The sequence below is a fragment of the Eumetopias jubatus genome, unplaced genomic scaffold (genome assembly GCF_037043125.1).
Source record: "Eumetopias jubatus isolate StellerSeaLion01/CBP00866 unplaced genomic scaffold, mEumJub1_p1.0 scaffold_4, whole genome shotgun sequence".
NCBI classification, from domain to species: Eukaryota; Metazoa; Chordata; class Mammalia; order Carnivora; family Otariidae; genus Eumetopias; species Eumetopias jubatus.
In genome coordinates this window covers 99912481-99934860 of record NW_028274810.1, presented here as the reverse complement: position 1 = coordinate 99934860, position 22380 = coordinate 99912481, and the positions used below count along the sequence as shown (strand labels likewise).

Here is a 22380-nt window from a genome sequence, read left to right as displayed (position 1 = left end):
AAAAGTGGGAGAAAGGCTGGCTCCCTAGGGCTTTGTTAAAATCAAAGAAACATCTTTCCTAGCAGGCCTACCAAACTTATCATATATCCTTGGCTGATTCAAATTCATTGAAACCTGCTTGTCCCTAAAACCCATCACTGTCAAAGGAGGTAGCCCTTCTGTGATTGGCTTAGTCTTAAACTAACCCAGATCTCACTCCTAGACCTGGACCAAGCTCCTTGATGGCAATGCTTCTCTGCCTTAGGGGGTGGAAGGAAGGATGGCAGGAAGTGTCCACAGTGTCCATGCCCTCCTTTGCCCAACCAGTGCCAGACTCCACCAGGTGAGACAAGAGTGGGTCCACTGCCAAGTGCCCCCCATTCATTCCCATCCATTTCTGTCGAGGAGGAGCAGAGTTGGTACACAGGTTTAGGATCTCATCTTGGCTATAATGTTATGATTTACTTGGCCAATATCAAATGCAGAGAAAGAAAGGGCTCAAATTGGCCAAATAAATTTCACCCCTCTTTCCAGAGATAACTTTTGGTCCTAGTCTAGAAAAAAGATCCAAGAATTGTGGAGGAGAAAATTACTCTTTATCCCATGGCCAAGCTCAGTCTATGTCCACTTCAACTGAAATTCAACTCTATCCATACTACATGGCCCTTGCTCAAGCTAGCCAAAAGCCATACCAACAAGCACAGATGCTAAAATTATTATTAGTTGTTTCTGTGACTTTCATTTTCAGGCCAACATTTAGAACAATAAGATTTTAAAGGTAGGAAGTAAGTGTGACTTCTCCGTGTCCTGTTCCTTTAGTTTTCTGGAATTTAAATAGGCTCCATGCTCCAGAATCTGGTCAGAGTTCATCGTTCTCTGCCCATTAAATGGCAAAATATAGCTAATCCAGGATTTGATATCAGCCTGTCATATTCCACCAAAGGAATCAATGTCTTATAGTTAGGAGAATCAACAGTCTCATTCTGGGTGAGAGTCATTATTGAAGAGAGTCAATTATTTTTTTGTCCACATTCTAAACCAACTGAAAAATAAAATGAAAAATGAAAAAAGCAACAAATGAATGAAAATAGCATTTAAAAAAATTTTTTAAAGTAATCTCTACACCCAAGTGGGCTCAAACTCATGACCCTAAGATCAAGAGTCGTATGCTCCACGGACTGAGCCCACAGGCACCCAGAAAATAGCATCTTTACAACTGAGAAAGTCTGATAAACGTTCAAAGTTGAAGCCTGCTGTGAGGCTCAAAGCAGAATTAGGTAACCGTGACAGATTATGTGTTTTCCAAGATGGCTATTATGAGACCTCCCATCCCACTTGCTCTTCTTACAATGTGACATTGAGAAATGAGGTCCAAGTTCCCTCCCTTTGGACTTGGGTAGGCGTGTGACTCCAGCGGAAATGACGTCATGTGACATCGGAGACTAGGGCATAAAAGACAGTGCGGCATCTTACTGGTTCTCTTGGAATGCTCCTTCTCAAAACCCAACCACCCATGCTGTGAGGGAGCCCAAGCAGCCCATGGACAGGTCCCCCCATGGATAGGAACCTGGCTTCTGGCCCACAGCCCTGGCTGGGCTCCAAGCTAAGACAGCCAGCACTAATTTGCTAACAGTGAGAATGAGGCATTTTGGAAATATCTTCTTCTACCCTGCCAATGTAGGGTCAGGGTACTCCCGCTAATACTACATGGAGCTGGGATGAGCCTTCCCCTGCAAGCCATGCCCAAATTGCAGATTTAAGAGGAAATTAATGATTTTTGTTATTTTTAAGCCATTAAATTGGGGGGAGCAATAATAGCTTATATACTAACTCCCCTAGACTAGACTTTGGAGCAGTCAACCAGAGGGAAAGTTTGGATCTGTAAAACAAATACACTCTCGAGGGGCGCCTGGGTGGCTCAGTCGTTAAGCGTCTGCCTTCGGCTCAGGTCACAATCCCAGGGTTCTGGGATCGAGCCCCGCATCGGGCTCCCTGCTCGGCGGGAAGCCTGCTTCTCCCTCTCCCACTCTCCCTGCTTGTGTTCCCTCTCTCGCTGTGTCTCTGTCAAATAAATAAAATTAAAAAAAAAAATACACTCTCGAGTCCATGTCAAAAGGGGAGAAGGAAAAAGTGGAAATACCCTGCATTTAGAATGTTTGATAGATTAACTCTACCTAGTAGAGAAAACTGGTTCAGTGGCTGTGTGCCTAAGGCAAGCAACACATTCTAGGTTTTCCTGGAACTTTTCCACTTGGAGCAGTGAAAGTCCCATGTGTTGGGCATTCCTTCAGTCCTGGGGAAACCAGGATGGGTGGTCACCCTTGCTGCCCCCAAGCAGAGAACTCATTCCACTTCCACGAGAAAGAAGTAGGTTTGGAAAGAAGCCAAGGTGTTTAGGGGGAATTTCTCTCCATGAAGAGCATGATTAGAAAAGACTGTTCCCCTAATTGTGACTTTTGAACTGGAAGTCAAAGGAGCTAACCATGCAAAAACCAGAGAAAAACATCCCAGGAAGAGGGAACACTGTATACAAAGACCCTGAAGAAGGAAACAAAACTGCTGTGACTGGAGCTCCTGAGTTGGGGAAGACAGAATGTAATACTGTTGGAGAAGTATCCAGAGGCCAAATCAGGAAGGGCTTTATAAACCATAGGAGAGAGTGCAAATTTCCTTTTAAGAAAAATAGGACAACACCTAAGGGTTTTAAGTAGAGGAGTGAAAAGATCTGAATTACTTTTCTCAAAAGCTTGCCCTCCTGGCTACAGTGTGGAGAATGGTTTGGTGGGATCAGAGGGGAAGCAGCAAGTCCAGGGAGGAGGCAAGACATGATGGCAGCTTAGCTTAGGATAGTAGAACCTACAGGACTTGCTGACGGATTGGAAATGGATGATCAGGGAAGAGAGAAATCCACAGTATCTACTGGGTTTTTGGCTTGAGCAACCAGGTGACTGGTAAACCAGTCATGTGGTTTATGGAGACAAGGAAAGCGAAGAATAACTATTGCGTGCCGAGCTGGATGTGTTCAGTTTGAGATGCGTTTCAGACATCCAAGTGGAGACACCAAGCAGGAAGTGAGAGGTGGCACAGGAAGTCAGAAGTCAGGCTGCCTGGGTTTGAATCCAGACTCTCCCACCAACTGTATAACCTCTCTTTGTCTCAGTTTTTGTCTCTGTCAAATGGACATAATAATGTAACTATTGGAGAAGTAAGATTTTGTGACGAATGATAATATACGCAGTAAGCGCTCAATAAATGTTAACTATTAATATATTTGAGTCTGTAGCGCCTGGCTTGCTCAGTTGGTAGAGCATGCAATTCCTGATCTCCAGGTTGTAAGTTCAAGCCCCCATTCGGTGTAGAGAACTTAAAAATAAAATCTTGGGGCACCTGACTGTCTCAGTTGGTAGACTATGCAACTCTTAATCTCAGGGTCGTGAGTTCAAGCCCCACATTGGGTGTGGAGCCTACTTAAAATAAAATAATAAAAAAATAAAAAAATCTTTAATATACAAGTATATATTTAAAGATTTATATTTAATATATAATATAAAGATAAATAATATAAATATTTTGAAATATATATAAATGTAAATCTTTATATTTAATATGTATATTAAATATAAAGATATATTTGAGAGTCTGGAGCTCATGGGTGAGATCAGAAATAGACTCTAAGTTTTGGAGCCAGCCTATATGGATGGTGTTTGTGACTAACACTGAAGGTTAGCCTCCATTCCCAACCCTCTTCTCTGTTGCCTTTCTCTACTGTCAAGACTGAAGAGGAGATGGGAGATTCCTCAGGCTCCCTTGCAGTTAGAAGTGGCATGTGCCAGGACGCCTGGGTGGCTCAGTCATTAAGCGTCTGCCTTTGGCTCAGGTCATGGTCCCAGGGTCCTGGGATCGAGTCCCACATCGGGCTCCTTGCTCAGTGGGGAGTCCGGTTCTCCCTCTCCCACTCCGCCTGCTTGTGTTCCCTCTCTCGCTGTGTCTCTCTCTGTCGAATAAATAAATAAAATCTTAAAAAAAAAAAAAAAGAATGGCATGTGACATAGCTTTGGCCAATGACTGTAAACAGAAATCTAATGACGGGATAATGGCAGGTGGTGCTTTCCCCTTTCCTTCTCACCTGGAACGTGGATGTCCTGGCTGGAAACCCAGCAGCCAGTTCATGATGGCGACGTAACCAGCAGGCATAAAAGGCCAGGAGAATCACAGCGACGCCACTTCGACCTTGGGGAGTTGCCAAATCATCACCCATCCCGGGACTGCTTGATAGTTAAGAGAAACAAACCTCTACGTATGTTGAGACCACCAGAGTTGGGTTTCTTGGCCGGAGACGCTAATTGATGCCATGCGTTTGAATTCCCTCGGTCATTATTACCATGCAGGCAGAGGGAAAAAGTGTGGCCGGGAACACGGTGTGGGGCGCGCCAGGGTTTAGAGCTCAAGAGGAGGAGGAGGAAGGCGCAGGAAGCAGGGGTGGCCACGCGCGGGGCCGGCCGGAGCCCAGAGGGTTTCCCAGCAGGTGCGTCCAGGCTCGGCTCCGCCCCGCGCTGCTGTCACCTCGCGGGCCCGCCCCGGCCCGCCTCCCCCCACCCCTCCCGGCCCGCAGATAAGCCGAGGCCCCGCCGCCCGCGGCCGCCGTCGCCCTGCCGCGCCATGCCCGCCGACTTCAGCGGCACCTGGAACCTGCTCAGCAGCGACAACTTCGAGGGCTACATGCTGGCCCTAGGTAGGGCGGGCCTGGCCTGGCCGTCCGTTTCCCGGGGCGGCCGTCGCACCCCCGTACCCCCGTCCGTCTCCCGCTCCTCCGTCCGTCCCGTCCATTCTCCGTCCCCCCCACCCCATTTCCCAGTCTCCCCGTCCTGTGGCCCTACTCCCGACCATCCAGTGTCCCCCCAACCCCCTGTCCCTACATCTCCGTCTCCCCGTCCCCTCACCCCTTCCCCCCTCTTCCGTACCCTCCCCCGTCCATCCTCCGTCTCCCCCCCCCCCCGTCCTTCCATCTCCCCCGTCCCCCTTCGGTCCGCCTCTGCCCCCGTCGGTCTCTACCCGCCCGGTGGCCAAGTCTCCTGTCCCACCGCGGACAACTGAGGCGCCGGCCCCCTCGCAGGAGGACTAGGGGCTCCGATCCCCGTCCCGGTCTCTCTGCGGCGGGGCTCTGGGTTTCCCGGAGCCCGGTGGCTCTGCTAGGGAGGTCGCCGGCCCTCGGAGTCCGAGCTCCCGGCTGTGCTGTGGTGCAGGAGGTCCCCGCCACCCCGCCCAGCGACTCTGGTGCCCGCTGGAGTTTGGGAACCGTTTTGGAAATCTTTAGTTTTCTGACTTCCCCGCTCCCCTCCAGGTCTTGAGTGGGGACAGGAAATCCAGACCCCTTGGTGGCCACCCACCCTCGGCCCCAGGGAAGGCAGGGCCTGCCCGGGCGAGGGGCGGGGGGGGGGCGACAGTCGTGGGTGCCCGGAGGGGTCGCTTCTTCGCCTGAGAGGGAAGGGTACTTGGTGGCCGCCAGGGGTGTGTAAGGGGTGGCGGGGGTCTGACCCATGTCCTTGCTTCCCAGAGGGCTTGGAGAATGTTTCCCGCCCTTGATGGTAGAACGCCTCCCTTCCTTACCGGTTCCCAGTTTGTCCTGCTCTGTCATTCTTCAGATGTGGGGCATCAGAGCACCTCGGTGCCAAGCGCTTCCCCTAAGTGACACCCATCAGTGGCTAGAGCTGCTGGGAGCATGGGGACCCAGCAGCTGCTCTGGCTTCTCCTTATCTGACACTGGGCCTGTTTCTCCATCTGTAAGTTCAGACGGAGGGAGGGGTCCGATTTTTTTTCTTTTCAAAAAAATTGTGGTAAACTATACATACATAAAATGGGCCATTTAAGCCCTTTGAAATGTACAGTTCTGTGGCTCCAGTGTGTTTTTAAGAGTTCTGTGCTTTTGGTAGGCTTCTCTCCTCCCTTCTCACACCAGGTAGGGAAGTCCGGGGCTTCTCAAGCTAACTCTGATTCAGACCACCATAAAACCCCGCAGCGGAGGAAAGACATACTTTGCTCATCCCATCCTAGGTTCCTGGGCTGGGGCCGGGTAAATTAGACGAACAAAAGACAGCTTAACCACCAGAAGTTAGTTGCACATGGGCGGGGAGGGCACCTGGGTGCACTCAAATGTTGCGTGGCTGGAACTTGAGCGAGTCTGTAGGGCATCTTAGCAAAGAGTAGTAACTTTGTCGAGAAGTGACAAGACGGAGACTTTGAGTTTAGTTTCTGGGGAGCGAATTGTGGGGAAGGTAACTAACAAAGGGGCTGGTTGGGAAGGTTTATCATGTAAGTTCTGGGGCCATCTCTAGGCTGCTAAGAGACCAGAGTTGCCTCCCTAACTTCTGCCTGTCCTGGACCAGAGGGGAGAGGGGACAACTTGACAAATTTACGTCCTGCTTTTAGGCAAATGGAGGAGGGCAGAGAGCTTTGCTTCTGTCGGCTTCTTCCCAGGTACCTTCGGTTCCATATAATCAGTATGCCAGAGTGGCCTATTTTGGGATGGCATATCCTGCTCACCCTTCAACCTGAATCTCATTTCCTTTGTTTCCAATTCTAGGTAGGAATGAATGCTTATGTTTCCCAAAGGTGGTAGGTCCTGATATTTTACTTATCTGCTCACCTCCAAATTAGTGGTGACATGTGACCCTAAGTGCTTTCTTCCCTGATTTATCTGGCTGCGATCTGGCTACTTGTGTGGGGGATAAAGGCTAAATGTCAGGTGATGGCTTCGAATGTTGCCTTGCTGTGTACTGTGTTTGTGACAATCTCCGTGGCTTTTAGAGCAAACCTCTGAGACAACAGGGAATGGAGTCAAGAGTCACCATTCCAAGTATGGGAAGACATCCTGTGCTAAGTCCGTCTGGTATCACAAAGCAGGCTTCTGAGGGCACCTGGGTGGCTCAGTCAATTAAGCATCTGCCTCCGGCTCAGGTCATGATCCCAGGGTCCCGGGATTGAGCCCCGCATCGGGCTCCTTGCTCAGTAGAGAGTCTGCTTCTCCCTCTCCCTCTGTGCTCTCACTCTCTCTCAAATAAAAAATAAAATCTTTCAAAACAAAACAAAACAAACAAAGCAGCCTTCTGAATGTCAGAATTAGTGTTTTTCACATGTGTATAGTACCATCCGTCTCCTGTCCCCACACTGTCTTGCTTTTCGGTATGCTCTGCTATGATCCCTTGTTTGATACCTTTTTTTCCCATGATGTCAGTAGAGGCTTAACAATGATCTGCCACCATATTAGGTCCTAGAGGCTAGCAGAGGCCATTTATTTGTTTACTTGACATATTTATTTATCATCCAACTCCCGTCCCAGAGGACTAAGCCATGTAGTACTGAGTCAGCATCCTGCCTCTCAACCCCTATTCTTACTTTTGGTTCAGGTTCCAGAAAGATACTGGATCCCGATAACACATGTAACTCTTACTTGCAATCTGTTTTCCAAAAGAAATGTAAGCATGCTAAGGATTTCTGGAATAGAGAGACTGTTGAGTGTAACGGAGTGTCACACCGGAAACCCAGCTAGCTTAGCCATTGATTGTGGTCATAGAGTCAAAGTTACAAAACTTCTGAGTTCCTTTAGTTTCCCTTTTTGTTAAACAAGGTAGTTGGGCCAGATCGGATATTCTAAGGATCTCAGTTACGGACCAAGAGATCTCTTGTATTTTATATGATAGCTGAAATCAGACTTAAAACCTCTTGCCAGTTCCTCATAAGCTGGGAAGAAAGTGATCTGGCAAACATTATAAAGAACACAGCCTCCAGGGTCAACCCAGTCTCCCCTGGGCAGATTAGGGGCTCAGGAGCAGATGAGGGTAGGGTTTTGTTACTCAGAACTAGCAGGAGCTTCTTAGCTTGCAGACTCTGCGCCTCACCCCAGATCCCAGATCTACAGCATCAGAATCTGCATTTAACCAGATTCTCAGGTGATTCAGATGCCAATTAAAATTTAAGACGTGCTGGGGCTCTCTGATGTGTCAAGTGGTCCTTGGGACAACTGCAGAATATAACTACAGTTGACCTTGAACACACAGGTTTGAACTAAGTGGGTCTGCTTATATGAGGATTTTTTTTTTATAAATACAGTATAGAATTGTTCATGTATTTTCTCTTACGATTTTCTTAATGACATTTTCTTTTCTCTAGCTTTATTGTAAGAATATAGCATAATACACATACAAAGTGTGTATTAACTGTGTTATCAGGAAGGCTTCTGGTCAACAGGAGGCTGTTAATAGTTAAGTTTTGAGGGAGCCAAAAATTATACAAGGATTTTCAACGGAGCACACAAGTGCGGGGCGGCGGGGGGGTGGGCACTCCCTTAACCCTGACCCCAGTGTTGTTCAAGGGTGAACTGTACTGTAAAACCTATTGTCCATGTTTATGTATGTTCTAATGCCAACTTATGCAGAAGTATTTAGACCTTTCCTGAGGACTTTTGCCTCTGCTAATGGCAAATCAATTTATACTAACTCTCCCAAAGAAGATAGCTAAATTAAGCTGGACTATATATATATATATATTTCTTGAACAGACTGCAGTTTCACTGTGAATCATCTTGGTGGTCCAGAAAAATCTCAAGACCTTAACTTGAATTCAGGTGCTTCCAGACAGCCAGTAGCCTTAGAAGCAATTAAAAAAACAAAACAAAACACAAAATCCTCTTTGGAGGAAGAGAGCAAGATCTTGAATTGTTTCTACAGTTTATATGTATGTATATATAAGCTTCTTAAGGAACATGCGAGAGCTACCAAAATAATAAAGAATTGTCATGTCAAGGTCTAGGAGAGAATAAGAATCCAGAGAAGGGAGCCTTGCTCTTCGGATGGCTCCTACCTTCAGGGTGTTTGTGAGACTAAGCTGCAGTTTGGGGAGCGGCATGGGATTGGGGGAGGGGGCAAAAGTGGGAGTCCTGAGTCAGTCAGGGGTAGAGACTCTATAACACCCTACTCTGGGCTGGGATTCTGGAAAGGTCCGCCTGAGGAGTAAGGGAGACCTGGAAGTAAACAGCTTTTGAACAGACTGTAGTTTCACTGTGAATCATCTTGGTGGTCCAGAAAAATCTCAAGACCTGAACTTGAGTTCAGGTGCTCCCAGACAGCTAGTGGCCTTAAAAGCAATTAAAAAAAACCCTCTTTGGAGGAAGAGAACGTCATGCCAGCTCTATATGCACACTCCACAGAAACAATGCCCAGGAAATAATACAAGTACATATGGAGATAAAAACACATGACAAGAAAATTCTGGAAGGTGTTGGCTCTGTCTGTTGCTGTGACTGTGGTGACGGTATCATGGGTGTGTGCCTAAGTCCAAACACATTAAATTGCACATATTAAATATGTACTGTTTTTTTGTACATCAATTATACCTCAGTATAGCTGTTAAAAAATTAAAAGACCCTATTAGCAAGAATCCGAAGAAACAACAACAGAAACAGGGTCTCCGGACACTGGGATTATCTGAAATAGAACAAGAAGCAGTTATGCTGAGCTTAATTATGGCAAAGAACCGGAATCTATACAAAGTAACATAGCAGAGTCGAGAAAGAAACAAATAGAAATTCTAGAAATGAAACATAACAAGCAAAGGTAGAAATTTAGCAAGCTCTGTTCTTCAGATTCCCTTCTGTGTCCCAGGTTTTCAGAGATAAGGATGCTCCTAACCTCCGTTGTCGAGAAGGCACCTCTCGAATGACGGTTTTAGGACCTGCTTAGGGCTAAGGTCAGAAAGCTCTTCTCCCACATACCATTCCTCAAATTCTTTCAGCTTGAACTATTCAGTATGCCAAGCTACCATGTTCTGGGGGAGCGTGACCTATGCCCCATCAAGAACAGAGTTTCTGCCTAGGAGGATGAAAAAATTCTGCAATTGGATAATGGTGGTAGCTGGACAACACTGTGGAACTACTTACCACCCTTGAACTGTATGCCTAATAATGGATAAAATGGTAAATTTTATGTTAGGTATATTTTATTGCAAGGAGACTTTAGTAGAAAATCTACAGTAAATCCTGTATTACATTTAAAAAATTGAAACTCCTTTTAAATGCAGTTGTTTGAATTAATAAGTACATTTTATGAATTAGCCTTCTCTCCTATCTTCACCATGTCTTATTGATGTGGGAAAGAAAGGAAAAAGAAAAATTAAATTTCCTTACTTCCTACAGCCCATTGACAAGTCCTTGAAACAGGCAGAGTAACCTTCCTCTGGGAGCTCAGGTGCCTCGGTGTTGACACTTTGCTAAGGGCAGAAGGCAATCTTAGCCCGACCCCCGGGATCCTGTAAGTCTACTTTAACATATAAAATTCCTTTGGAAACTTCCTTTGTCTCTACCCCCCAAGATACATATTGGCAATCATCCTCCAAGCATATGACCCACCGATATACATCTGAAGAGTTTCATGACTGAGTTTTTACTGAACAGTAATAAAGGACCTTTTCCTAACAATAGCTAGCTCCCCGGGATCCTGGAAACCTTGTTTCCAAAATATCTGGGAGACTTAGGCTATCCCTGACCCCCTCCCAACTTAAAAGTATATAATGGGCCACTCGTCATGACCCCAGTGCAGCTCCTTTTGCCCACGGATCATGTCCCCGAGCTTTAATAAAACTAAAGACATCTCAAGAATTCTTTCTTGGCCATCAGCTTTGAACCCTAACATCTTTCCTACATCATTATGACTTTACACAGTGAACTAAGACATGTTTTGTTTTTGGGTTCCTGGGTGGCTCAGTCGTTAAGCGTCTGCCTTCGGCTCAGGTCATGATCCCGGGGTCCTGGGATCGAGCCCCGCATCGGGCACTCTGCTCAGTGGGGGGCTCTACTTCTCCCTCTCCCTCTGTGCTCTCCCCACCCCTCTCTCAAATAAGTAAATAAAATATTTTTTAAAAAAGTCTGGAGGAGGTAGCCTGGGGGTTGGGAGTTCCTGGTGGACCCCACAGTGGCCAAGGAAGACCCAGGGTGTGAAGCTCCAGGCAGGAAGGAACCAGCTGCTAAATGGCTGCAGGTGTTCACCATTCTGTCCCCATCATCGTCCTTAATCCCGATGACTACGAGAAGGTGGTGGTGTGATCACCTTGCCGGAGATCACCATGTAAGCTGGGATTTAAAACCAATTTCTCTTTGGCTCCAAAACCCACGTCGCCTCAAGATTAGAAGTGGCTTTGGGATTAAGGGTTAATGTGAACAGATGAAGTTTAGAAAAGTGTATGTCTGTCGGCTTCTTTGAGATCCTGCCCTAAAGGGTATACACACTTGTAATAGAATGCAAAATAGCTAGATCATCTCTTCCTTCTGCATGAATGTCTTATTTCCTACGGAAAAACCTAATGGTATGGAAAAGCCTGGATAAAAGCCTTACAAGCACAAAGCCATTTGGACCACTGAGGTGGACTGGCCGAAATTGACCAGACCTTAAGCTGATTTAAATTTTGATCTTTAAGGGCACCTGGGTGGCTCAGTTGGCTGAGCATCTGACTTCAGCTCAGGTCATGATCCCGGGGTCCTGGGATTGAGCTCCTTGTGGGGCTCCCTGCTCAATGAGAAATCTGCTTCTCCCTCTCCCTCTCCCCCTACCCCTCCGCTCGTGCTCTCTCTCTCAAATAAATAAATAAAATCTTAAAAAAAAATAAATTTTCATCTTTAAAACGACAAGCCCTAAGTAACAATTACAACATGGTAGTACGGATTATAAAGTTACTGGCAATGAATCACTTCACAGATTTTTTTTTTTTTTTAAGTAATCTCCACACCCAGTGTGGGGCTCACAGATTTTTTTTTTTTTAAAGATTTTATTTATTTGAGAGAGAGAGAATGAGAGATAGCACGAGAGGGAAGAGGGTCAGAGGGAGAAGCAGACTCCCCGCCGAGCAGGGAGCCCGATGTGGGACTCGATCCCGGGACTCCAGGATCATGACCTGAGCCGAAGGCAGTCGCCCAACCAACTGAGCCACCCAGGCTCCCCGGGCTCACAGATTTTAAAAGTATAACTGATGTAAAGTAATAATCTAAAGTTTGTTTTTTGTTTGTTGAGTTGGTTGGTTGTGTTTGACTTACAGAATAGGGTTTAAGGAAAGTCAGCAATAACTATTTTAAATTTGGCTTGGTCTATTTATAATGGGATAAGTATTTTAAGGCGTTAGCCCCAGTGCTTAAACATTGCTGAAAACCAGTTAAGACTGGATCATTTGCAGCTCAAGCTAAAACCCTGCATTCTAGGTGTATTAAAAAAAAAAAGTTTTCTCAAAATAAGGACATTTATATTATTTTGGGGTTAATGAGATGCTGAAGGAGCCCTGCTCCGTGCTTGGCCAAGTTTTCTGGACTGGAAAGGCTCTCTGTGAAGCCCTGAGTGGCAGTTTCATGTCAGATGAAAAGGAAATCTGTTAGGCAAACAAATTAAAATGGGGATCGGCACCTGGCTGGCTCAGTCGGTGGAGCGTGCGACTCTTGATCTCAGGGTTGTAAGTTCGAGCCCCACGTTGGATGTAGAGATTACTTAAAAAAAAAAAAAAACAAAAAAATTAAAAATTAAAAAATGATACAGGGGTCAACTCTGGAACCAAACTACCTTCATTAAGGCATGTAATTCTCTGAAATGAAGATTCTTGGGACTTTATTTTACATAGTAGGATAATCCTAAATGGGGGAACCATGCATGCTCTGTGGCTCACAGAAATGTCTCGGTGATGAGCCAGCATAGAGTAGCGGCTGACTGCCTATCAGACCATGTCACCTGCACCTAATGGTCCAGTGGCACCCATCTACATTTTCTTGAGTTAGAGCCCAGTGGTCCTTATGGTACCCCCACATTTCAACTCATGATCCTCTCGGCTCCTCATCTCCCCCATTCTGCTCCAGCCACCCCAGGCTCCTGGTGGTTCCTGAAACCATCTGGCATACCCTTCCTTGGTGTCCCTGGGCTCCCTGTGATCTCTGCCTTATGCTCTCCCCAGAAATCTGCATGGTTTGCTTCTTCCCCTCATTTAGCTCCTGCCTGAAGTGTCATCTGGCTACCCTACTTAAGATAGCAACAGGTGCCTGGCTGGCTCAATTAGTAGAGCGTGTGACTCTTGATCATGGGGTTTTGAGTTTGAGCCCCAAGTTGGGCGTAGAGATTACTTAATAAATAAAGTAGGGGTGCCTGGGTGGCTCAGTTGTTAAATATCTGCGCTCCACTCAGATCATGATCCCAGGGTCCTGGGATCGAGCCCCGCATCGGGCTCCCTGCTCAGCGGGAAGCCTGCTTCTCCCTCTCCCAGGGCTTGTGTTCCCTCCCTCTCTCTATCTCTGTGTCTCAAATAAATAAATAAAATCTTAAAAAAAATAAAGTAAAATAAAACAGCAACAGTTACCTCTAGCTACATAATGTGCTCAAAGCTACTAAAAGGGAAATGGGGTTCAAATCCACTGTCTATATCAAAGCCTGGATCTTCTCAGCATTCCATATTTCTGTGTGTGACTCTGTTTTTGTGTTTTTTTTTTTAAGATTTTATTTATTTATTTGACAGAGAGAGACACAGAGAGAGAGGGAACACAAGCAGGGGGAGTGGGAGAGGGAGAAGCAGGCTCCCCGCGGAGCAGGGAGCCCGATGCGGGGCTCGATCCCAGGACCCTGGGATCATGACCTGAGCTGAAGGCAGACGCTTAACGACTGAGCCACCCAGGCGTCCCGTTTTAGGGTTTATTAAAGATTTGGGGGCGCCTGGGTGGCTCAGATGGTTGAGCGTCTGCCTTTGGCTTGGGTCATGATCCCTGTGTTCTGGGATCGAGCCCCGCATGGGGCTCCCTGCTCAGAGGGGAGCCTGCGTCTCCCTCTGCTACTGCTCCCCCTGCTTGTGCTCTCTCCCTCTCGCTGTCAAATAAATAAAATCTAAAAAAAAAAAAAAAAAAAATTCTAAATGGATAGTAGTATATGCATATTTACAGTGGCTTTTGACTTTTTTTGTTTAGAAACTCTTCAAATGCTTTTAAAATTTTTATTTAAATCCAATTCATTAACTATATTACTAGTTTCAGAGGTAGAGTTCAGTGATGCATCCGTTGTCTCTAACAAATGCTGTCTTAATCCAAAGTGTAAATACACAAAGCAGACAAAGGCTGAGCTGCTGTGTTTGCGTTTGGGTTGGGGCCTGAGTCCTGTACGCTTGGCTTCCTTGGACTCTTCTCTGCCTCTGGGGGGACTCCCAGAGCTGCTTCTCCCAGGCCCCGCTTCAGATCCATTATTACCGAAGGCACAGCCGGCCAATGACTCTTCCCGGAAAGCGGTTCAAGCTTTTTAACCAAGCCTCTGGATAGAGTTTTACCAGGACAACTCCCTACAGATCCAATTTTGGCAGCAAACGGCATTGAAATTACAAAAGAAACACTAGTGATGAAATACAATGGTTCCGGGGCGCCTGGGCGGCTCAGTCGTTAAGGGTCTGCCTTCGACTCGGGTCATGATCCCGGCGTCCTGGAATCGAGCCCCGCATCGGGCTCCCCGCTCCACGGGAAGCCTGCTTCTCCCTCTCCCACTCCCCCTGCTTGTGTTCCCTCTCTCGCTGTCTCTCTCGCTGTCAAATAAATAAATAAAATCTTAAAAAAAAAAAAAAAGAAATACAATGGTCTGAGGACAGCTGCCAAATTCTTTGCTTTTGCATCTCGAGTCAACGTTGAGACTTCTTTTTTAAAAATTGTTTTCTAGGGGCGCCCGGGTGGCTCAGTCGGTGAAGCGACTGCCTTCGGCTCAGGTCATGATCCTGGAGTCCCGGGATCGAGTCCCACATCAGGCTCCCCGCTCAGCAGGGAGTCTGCTTCTCCCTCTGACCCTCTTCCCTCTCGTGCTCCCTATCTCTCATTCTCTCTCTCTCAAATAAATAAATAAAATCTTTAAAAAAATAAAAATAAAACAAAAAATAAATAAAAATTGTTTTTTAAGGTATTGACTTTGCTACTCGTAAGATAGCCAAGTTGCTGAAGCCACAGAAAGTGATTGAGCAAAACGGGGATTCTTTTACCATCCACACATACAGCAGCCTGAGGAACTACCTTGTTACATTTAAAGTTGGAGAAGAATTTGATGAGGATAATAAAGGCCTGGATAACAAGAAATGCAAGGTAAAAAAAAAAAAAATCAAATGATAACATAGGCTCTTGATTTTGCAAGATTAACTGGGCCTTCCTAGTACCCGTTGAGGAGCCTGCCATAGCAAACCAACCTCTTCTCCCCTGTCTCATGCAGAGCTTGGTCACCTGGGACAATGACAGACTCACCTGTGTCCAGAAGGGGGAGAAGAAGAACAGAGGCTGGACCCATTGGATCGAAGGGGACAAACTTCATCTGGTACTTGCCACATTTTGTTCTTACGTCCCATGAGATGATACAGGATTAAACCATGACAGTGTTTCCGCCATTCCAACCCACTGTTTTCAACTTGGCATGTTACCTTCCAGTGCCTGGTGAAGTAGTCTTTTTCATTTACGACAGAACATATTCCAGGTTTCAAAATAATTTTCCTGTTGAATTCATCATGTACTAACTGAAAAAAATATAGAGGGGCACCTTGGTAGCTCAGTCGGTTAAGCGTCTGCCTTCGGCTCAGGTCATGATCCCAGGGTCCTGGGGTGGAGCCCGGGGTCAGTCTCCCTTCTCCGTGAGGGGCCTGCTTCTCCCTCTCCCCGCCTCCTGCTTGTGCTCTCTCTCAGTCTCTATCTCAAATAAATTAATAAATAAAACCTTTAAAAAGAAAAAAATACAGTTCTTAATATAATACATACATATATTACATTTACCTTAATATATATTTTATATACATAAAATAAGGTAGCAAACTGGCTTCCTAGTATTCTACCAGGTTGGTGAACTATTCATTTTTAGAAAACATTTCCATAGTCTCAGTGTCCAGGAGTATTGTTTTTAGGGTGTTTTCTGCTATTGCTTAACTTTATGTAAATAGAGCCTTTTGCATCCGTGGATTTATTTCCTGAGGAAGAATTCACAGAGAGGAGTGTTGTCAGAGGCATTCACATCACTGCCGCTCTCTACTTAGTTGCCTTACTTCCGAAAGATCGTCTCCTTGCAGATGCCACCAGCACTTCATGAACATACTAGTTACAGCTCAAGCTGATCAATAATTTTGAAATATAATTTAGAAGGTATAGGGGCGCTTGGGGTGGCTCAGTCGGTTAAGCGTCCGACTCATGATCTCAGCTCAGGTCTTGATCTCAGGGTTGTGAGTTTTTTGTTTTTTTTTTTAAAGATTTTATTTATTTATTTGACACAGAGAGAGATAGCGACAGCAGGAACACAAGCAGGGGGAGTGGGTGAGGGAGAAGCAGACTCCCCGCGGAGCAGGGAGCCCGATGCGGGGCTCGATCCCAGGACCCTGGGATCATGACCTGAGCTGAAGGCAGACGCTTAACGACTGAGCCACCCAGGCGCCTCCAGGGTTGTGAGTTTAAGCCCCACATTGGGCTCCACACTGGCCGTGGAGCCTACTTAAAAAAAGAGAGAGAGAGAAGGTATAAAATTGTACATCAAGGCTTAATTATGGCTTTTTTTAAAGATTTTATTTATTTGACAGAGAGAGAGCGAGAGCAGGAACACAAGCAGGGGGAGTGGGAGAAGGAGAAGCAGGCTTCCCGCCGAGCAGGGAGCCCGATGCGGGGCTCGATCCCATGACCTGAGCCGAAGGCAGACGCTTAACGACTGAGCCACCCAGGTGCCCCTAATTATGGCTTTTTAAATGAAAATTGCTTCTTGCCATATATATTATAATGGCTTACTTTTTTCGAGTGATGATTTTTTGCTCAATTACTGTGCTAAATCTTTGTATGCATTATCTATTTTGGTCTTCAAGACAATCCTGTGAAAGGGACACTATTTTTTCCATTTACAAATGAAGAGACTGAGATTTAGAAATTCCCCAAGGCTGCCAAGTAGAGATTCAAATCCAGATCTGATAAAAATGTGTGCTTTCAACTCTATGCCTTTTTGCCTTAATGTACAGAAATCTAAGCCAGACCCACGAAAACAAAATTAGAGCACTTATCTTAAAGTTGGACATGGGTGGTCTTTCGATTACAAAGGCATTGAAGATATTTTTATTTTGGGGGCGCCTGGCTGGCTCAGACATAGAGCATGTGACTCTTGATCTCGGGGTTATGAGTTCACACCCCGGGTTGGGTGTGGAGCATTCTCTGGAAAAAGAAAAAAAAGATATTTTGATTCTAGATTGATAAATCTTATACTCTTCTGACAATAGAAACAAAATTAAGAAACTTGCCATCACAAAAATGTAATATGGAACCTCAAGGAAAACACAAATATGTTTGAGGATATACAGGTGAGTTGGTTGTAAGAAGTAATGTTCAAATTGCATGCATCCTTCTTGGCATATCCATGAACTCTGCCCAAGCAGAGAACAGAAGGAGCCTTCCTCTGAGGATACTCACAGGGCAATCTTGCTATGCTGTGATATAATACAAAATAAGTATTTGGTCTTTATACATGGCTCCTAAAACCCTCGGAACCTCCAGAGTAATTAATGAGTGTCTCCTGTAGGCTAATGAGATGATTGGTGGTTGGGGTCTCCCAGATGGTCAAAGATTTAATCAATCATGCCTATGTAACGAAACCTCCACAAACACCCCTAAACGCGAGGGTTTGGAGAGCTTCCTAGTCGGTGAAAACGTTGATGTGCTGGGACGGCGTCACTCCTGGAAGGGGCATGGACGGTCCGCACACGCACCCCCATACTGTGTCCTATGCATCTATTTGGCTGTTCTTGACTTGTATCCTCTATAATAAGCCTGTAAATGTAAAGAGTGTTTCTGTGAACCGTTCTTGCACATTACTGAACCCGAGGAGGGGGTCATGGGAATCCTGTTCATAGCTGGCCCGTCAGAAGTTCGGGTGGCCTGGGACTCGGAACAGATGTCTGAAGTGGGAACAGTTTTCGGGACTGAGCCTTACTTAACCTGTGGGGTGTGCGCTAGCTCTGGGTCATTAGTGTCAGAATCGAATTGAATTGTTGGACACCCAGTTGGAAAAGACACCGCATATCTGGAGTCAGAAGTGTTGCGAGTATTAAGTAACAATAATAGCCTGCATGCCCTCTCATCTTCTTTCTCCTCTTATACCTCCTTGTCCCTAGGAAATGTTCTGTGAAGGCCAAGTGTGCAAACAGACGTTCCAGAGAGCCTGAGCTGTATCCAGCCACAGAGCCCATGTGTGACTGCAGCTTAACGTTGAAATCTATCCCCACATGAACAGATGTTCGTCTGTCCTGGTTTGGCGATGGGAACTTGTGGTCCGAGAGATGTCCCACAGCCTGTACCAGAAGCCATTTACTCTAACTGGGGCAAAACGGCTCCGTTTCAATAAACCTGTCCAACAACCCTGACTTTTTTTCCTTCTAAATTTAGTGTATCCCATTATTTGAAGAAGTATTTGAAAGCCTTCTAGGTGCAACATGGACACACCAATGAACAGGATGTAATTCCGTCTTCAAGGTCTAGTGAGGAAACGGACAAAACAAGCATCGGAACCGCCGTGATAAGTAGAGGCAGCTATGAGAACTCAGGAGGGGAAGCCTGACTTTTGGGGATGAGCAAGTGGCAGCAGGGGTCAGGGGTAGCGGAGGTGGTCTCCAGGCTTAGAACTGAAGCACAGGCGGGCAGGAAGCATCGGGAAGCATTCCAGGTAAAAAGTTAGGGGTAAGTTGGAGGGACGTTTGAGGAACTGAAAGACTGTGTTGCTGGAGCAGGAGTGTATGTGGATGAAGTGGTAAGAGATTATCAGAGGAGGCTGGAAGGCAGGCAGGGGCCCTTTCATGAAGAATCTGGAAGGCTGGGCGACAGAGCTAAGATTTGTCCCCAAAGTCATAGGAAGATGGTGCCTGGCTCTAAGCAGATCTGCACAGCCAGGTTGGCTCACAGAAGGGAACCCCAAATGCACAGGGGAGAAAACGCTCTAGGTGGGGGATGCAATTCGGGGGCCAGTTTAGAAAGCACTGCTAGAAATCCCAGCGTGAGGTGGTGACGATCAGGAGTACCTGGAGCCCAAGTCTCAAATACAGTGAATGGACTCGGGCCTGGAGAGAAAAAGCTAATCATGTAGGACCCAGACTCATAGTCCAAGGTGGTCAATGAGCCGATGAGCTGTAGGGATGATGGAAGGGGAGGGGTCAAGGGAGATGCCCTGTTTGGGGTTCAGGCGGCTGTAGGAAGGAAGGTAGGAGCCAATCAGAAGGCAACACAGAAGAATGAGCTCTGGATCTTGAGGGACCTGTGCCCAGTTTAAGCCAGGCCATCAGGAGAGGATGAGATGATGTGAAGCACATAAACTGCATATGGATGAGACTGTCTGGGATATTGTGTTTATTTATAAGTAATCTCTACGCTCAGGGTGGGCTCGAACTTACAGCCCCAGAATCGAGAGTGGCATGCTCTACCAACGGAGCCAGCCAGGTGCCCCAGGGACATTGTGCTCCAAGTGAGGAGAGAGAAACCTAAGGCCCAAAGGGGTACACTAGCAGGGGTGGCCAGAGGGGCTGGAGAAACAGGGGGGCAGCCAGGAAACAAAGGCAGGAAACGTTTCAGGGTCCGGGGAGTGGTGGGCACTCACTGAGATGCCCGAGGCAGCAGTAAGTCAAGCTGGATCATTCTGCCTCGGTGAGGTTGGTTCAGGGGCAGGGCTGGTGCTGAGCCAGCACGCTGGGGGTGTGGAAGTAGGGGAGGTGAGCAAGTACAGACAGGGTGCGTTTGGCTGAGAAGCACAAGGAACGCAGGGATAGTTTCAGGGAGGCCTGTGAGGGAGTGACTAGTTCAGACGGGTGGAACTGCTGGATCACAGAGTCAGCGTGGGGTAAGGGAAGTCAGGAGTGCCCACGGTGAGCTAGGCTCTAAGCTGGGCTTTAGGGGCTCCCTGGACAATAGCTGAGGAAAGCTCTATGCCTGAAAGGAGCTTATAGACTTCAGAAAGTAACAGAATTCAAGAGGAAATTAAAGTCTGAGCATCAGATCTAACTTTTGTTTCAACTAACAGAAACCGACTTGTTAGTTTGACCTTAGAAGCAGTGACGTTAGAGCCAGAGAAAGGGCAATTGTGGGTCCAATTAGATATGGTGACCCCAAACAGAAAGACTATGAAATTGTTTCAGGGTCGAAATCAGGTAGTAAGTGGATTAGCTGAGCTGGCAGATGGACACCAGATTTGAGAATTATGTGGTGAGTAATCTTTCTTTTCTTTTTGGTGCAAAATGGTGGTTTATTAAAGACCAGGGACAGGAGCTGTGGGCAGAAAGAGCTGTGGCACTGGGGTCTCGAGGAGTGGTGATTTTATACTCAGGACTTGGGGGAGGTAAGGAAAAAGGAGGTTTCAAAAGAACTTTCATATGCTAAAGAGGACCAACCTACAAGATACCAAAGGTCTTGTCGTTGTCAAGGCAACGTTGTTTTCCCTTCTAGCAAGGTATTAACATTAAGATAGTTGGGACATCCCTGGAAGAAGGCCACACATTTCCCACCCTGGGGGTGGGGGGAGGCTGCAGGGTGTCAGCTTGTGCTTTGTCTTCAGCTAGCCTTCTGCTCCCTCATCATTCCCTGCCCTGTACAATTTTGACCCTTAAATCTTTAAGGTGGTTAGATGGAAGGTGGTGAAGGTGGAAGGTCGCATGTTCTGTAACGTCTTCCTGCTGAATAGAGGCGTAGAGATGTCCCTACCTATGGGTCAATTATTGGTCAGTTGGGGAACACATCGCGGAGTTACGAGAGGGCATTGTAGGGATGGAATCTCGACACCAAGCGGAGAGATACTGAAAAAGACAATGCATTAAGATGAATGTTCCGGAACCTGGACTGGATCGCCCAACGGAAGAACCAAGCGGCACCCGGAGATCTTGGAGGCTAGGAGGTTTACTTAACGCCAGAGGGCTCGGAGGAGAGTGGTCTCCAAAGGTCTGAGCCCCGAGCACAAACCACAGGGGCAATTTATACACTTCTACTTCCGCATACCTGGCACTTTTGGCGTGTGCGGGAAGCAGAGCAGAGAGAAGAATCCAGAAGAGCCTGGGGGCAAGGACTGGGACTCTCTCGCTGGCTCGGACGGCCATTTTAGGACACAGATTTTCCTTATTCCCCCCTTTGATGCCCCTTTAAACACCTAGTTTAGAGGGCGTCATCTTCATCTTCTGAGGGGCGACGGTAAGGAGTAACTGGAGTCTGATTTTAGCAATTTGAGCAGTGATAAACCTAGTAAGGGCATTAAGAATACAAGGCCCAAAGGCTACTATGAGGAGAAGCAATAGGAGGGGGCCGACGAGGGGGGTGAACCAAGGGAACCACTGTGAGAGGGCATCCCACCAAGGTGTCCGCTGGAGTGATTCCCACCGGCGATGCACTCGTTCCTGTAACTGGGTCAGAGTTTCTTGGACCACCCCCAACTCACTAGCACGGAAACAACATTCCTCCTGTAAGAAGAGCCAGAGCCCCCCTTGCGCAGCCGTGAGCAAGTCGAGCCCATGCCTGTTTTGGGGGATCGAGGCCAGTAAAGGTGGGCTCTTTGACCTTAGGTAGAGGGAGCCATCACGGCTAACCCGTCAGCAGATGAAAGCCGTGGACAAGTAAGTGCAGTAATACACCCTAGGGACACCCAATAAGCAGTGACAATAGTAAGCCTCTGGGGGAAAGTCCAGTCAGGAGGGGCAACAGTGTAGAGTCCGACTCCCAAGATGAGGGAAAGCACACCGATGAGAGCCAGGGGCCACGGGGAGCAGGTGTCCATCAGTCGGTGGGGTCTCGTCGAAGGTGAAGCCGGAGCGGGTTCGTGAAGTCTGGCCGGACTCTCCACTGGCGCAGCTCCTCGTCCAAATGATGAGCATTCTTCACTCCAGAATGGTGGACCCACAGGGTGACATCTGAGACCTTGAGGGCAGTAGGGGCAGTTAGAACAACAGTGTGGGGCCCTGTCCACTGCGGTTTGAGGGGGTCTTTTTTCCAAACTGAGTCCCCTGTCTGGAAGGAGTGTACCTGAGACCCAAAGGAGATTGGGGCCCTCTCAATGGTGTACTTTTTTAATTTATTTAGGGTGGCCCCCAGGGCCTGAACCTGCTCCATTATCCCTTTATCTCCAACCTGATGCAAGTTTCCCGGAAGGCTTCCCAAGCAAGCACGGGGGAGGCCGTCCATATATTAATTCGGATGGGGAGAAACCTGACGTCCTGGGGGTGCAGCAAGCACGCAGGAGAGCTAGGGGTAGGAGATCCGGCCATGGGAGGTTAGTCTCCTGATAAAACTTTGCTAAGGTTCGCTTGATGGTGTGATTCATTCGCTCTACTTTCCCTGAACTTTGGGGCCGGTAAGCAGTGTCGAGTCTCCAGGTGATGTTGAGAGATCTGGTC

At 47.1% G+C, this 22380-nt stretch overlaps 1 protein-coding gene across 1 annotated transcript; it reads left to right on the top strand.

Annotated features, from left to right (window-relative positions):
* The first annotated feature begins 4638 nt into the window (after nt 1-4638).
* Nucleotides 4639-18286, top strand: RBP7 (retinol binding protein 7). Its single transcript, XM_028108163.2, has 4 exons — nt 4639-4711; nt 14919-15097; nt 15222-15323; nt 18136-18286. Exons 1-4 carry the CDS (start codon nt 4639-4641, stop codon nt 18184-18186), a joined length of 405 nt encoding a protein of 134 aa, XP_027963964.2. The 3' UTR covers nt 18187-18286.
* Nucleotides 18287-22380: the final 4094 nt, after the last annotated feature.

What these genes read in the sequence shown, in the direction of transcription:
- RBP7 (XM_028108163.2), top strand. Translation starts at nt 4,639, where the DNA reads ATGCCCGCCGACTTCAGCGGCACCTGGAACCTGCTCAGCAGCGACAAC. An exon ending in TGGATAACAAGAAATGCAAG is followed by an intron (nt 15,098 to 15,221) that starts GTAAAAAAAAAA and finishes TGTCTCATGCAG; the next exon opens with AGCTTGGTCACCTGGGACAA. An exon ending in AAGGGGACAAACTTCATCTG is followed by an intron (nt 15,324 to 18,135) that starts GTACTTGCCACA and finishes CCTTGTCCCTAG; the next exon opens with GAAATGTTCTGTGAAGGCCA.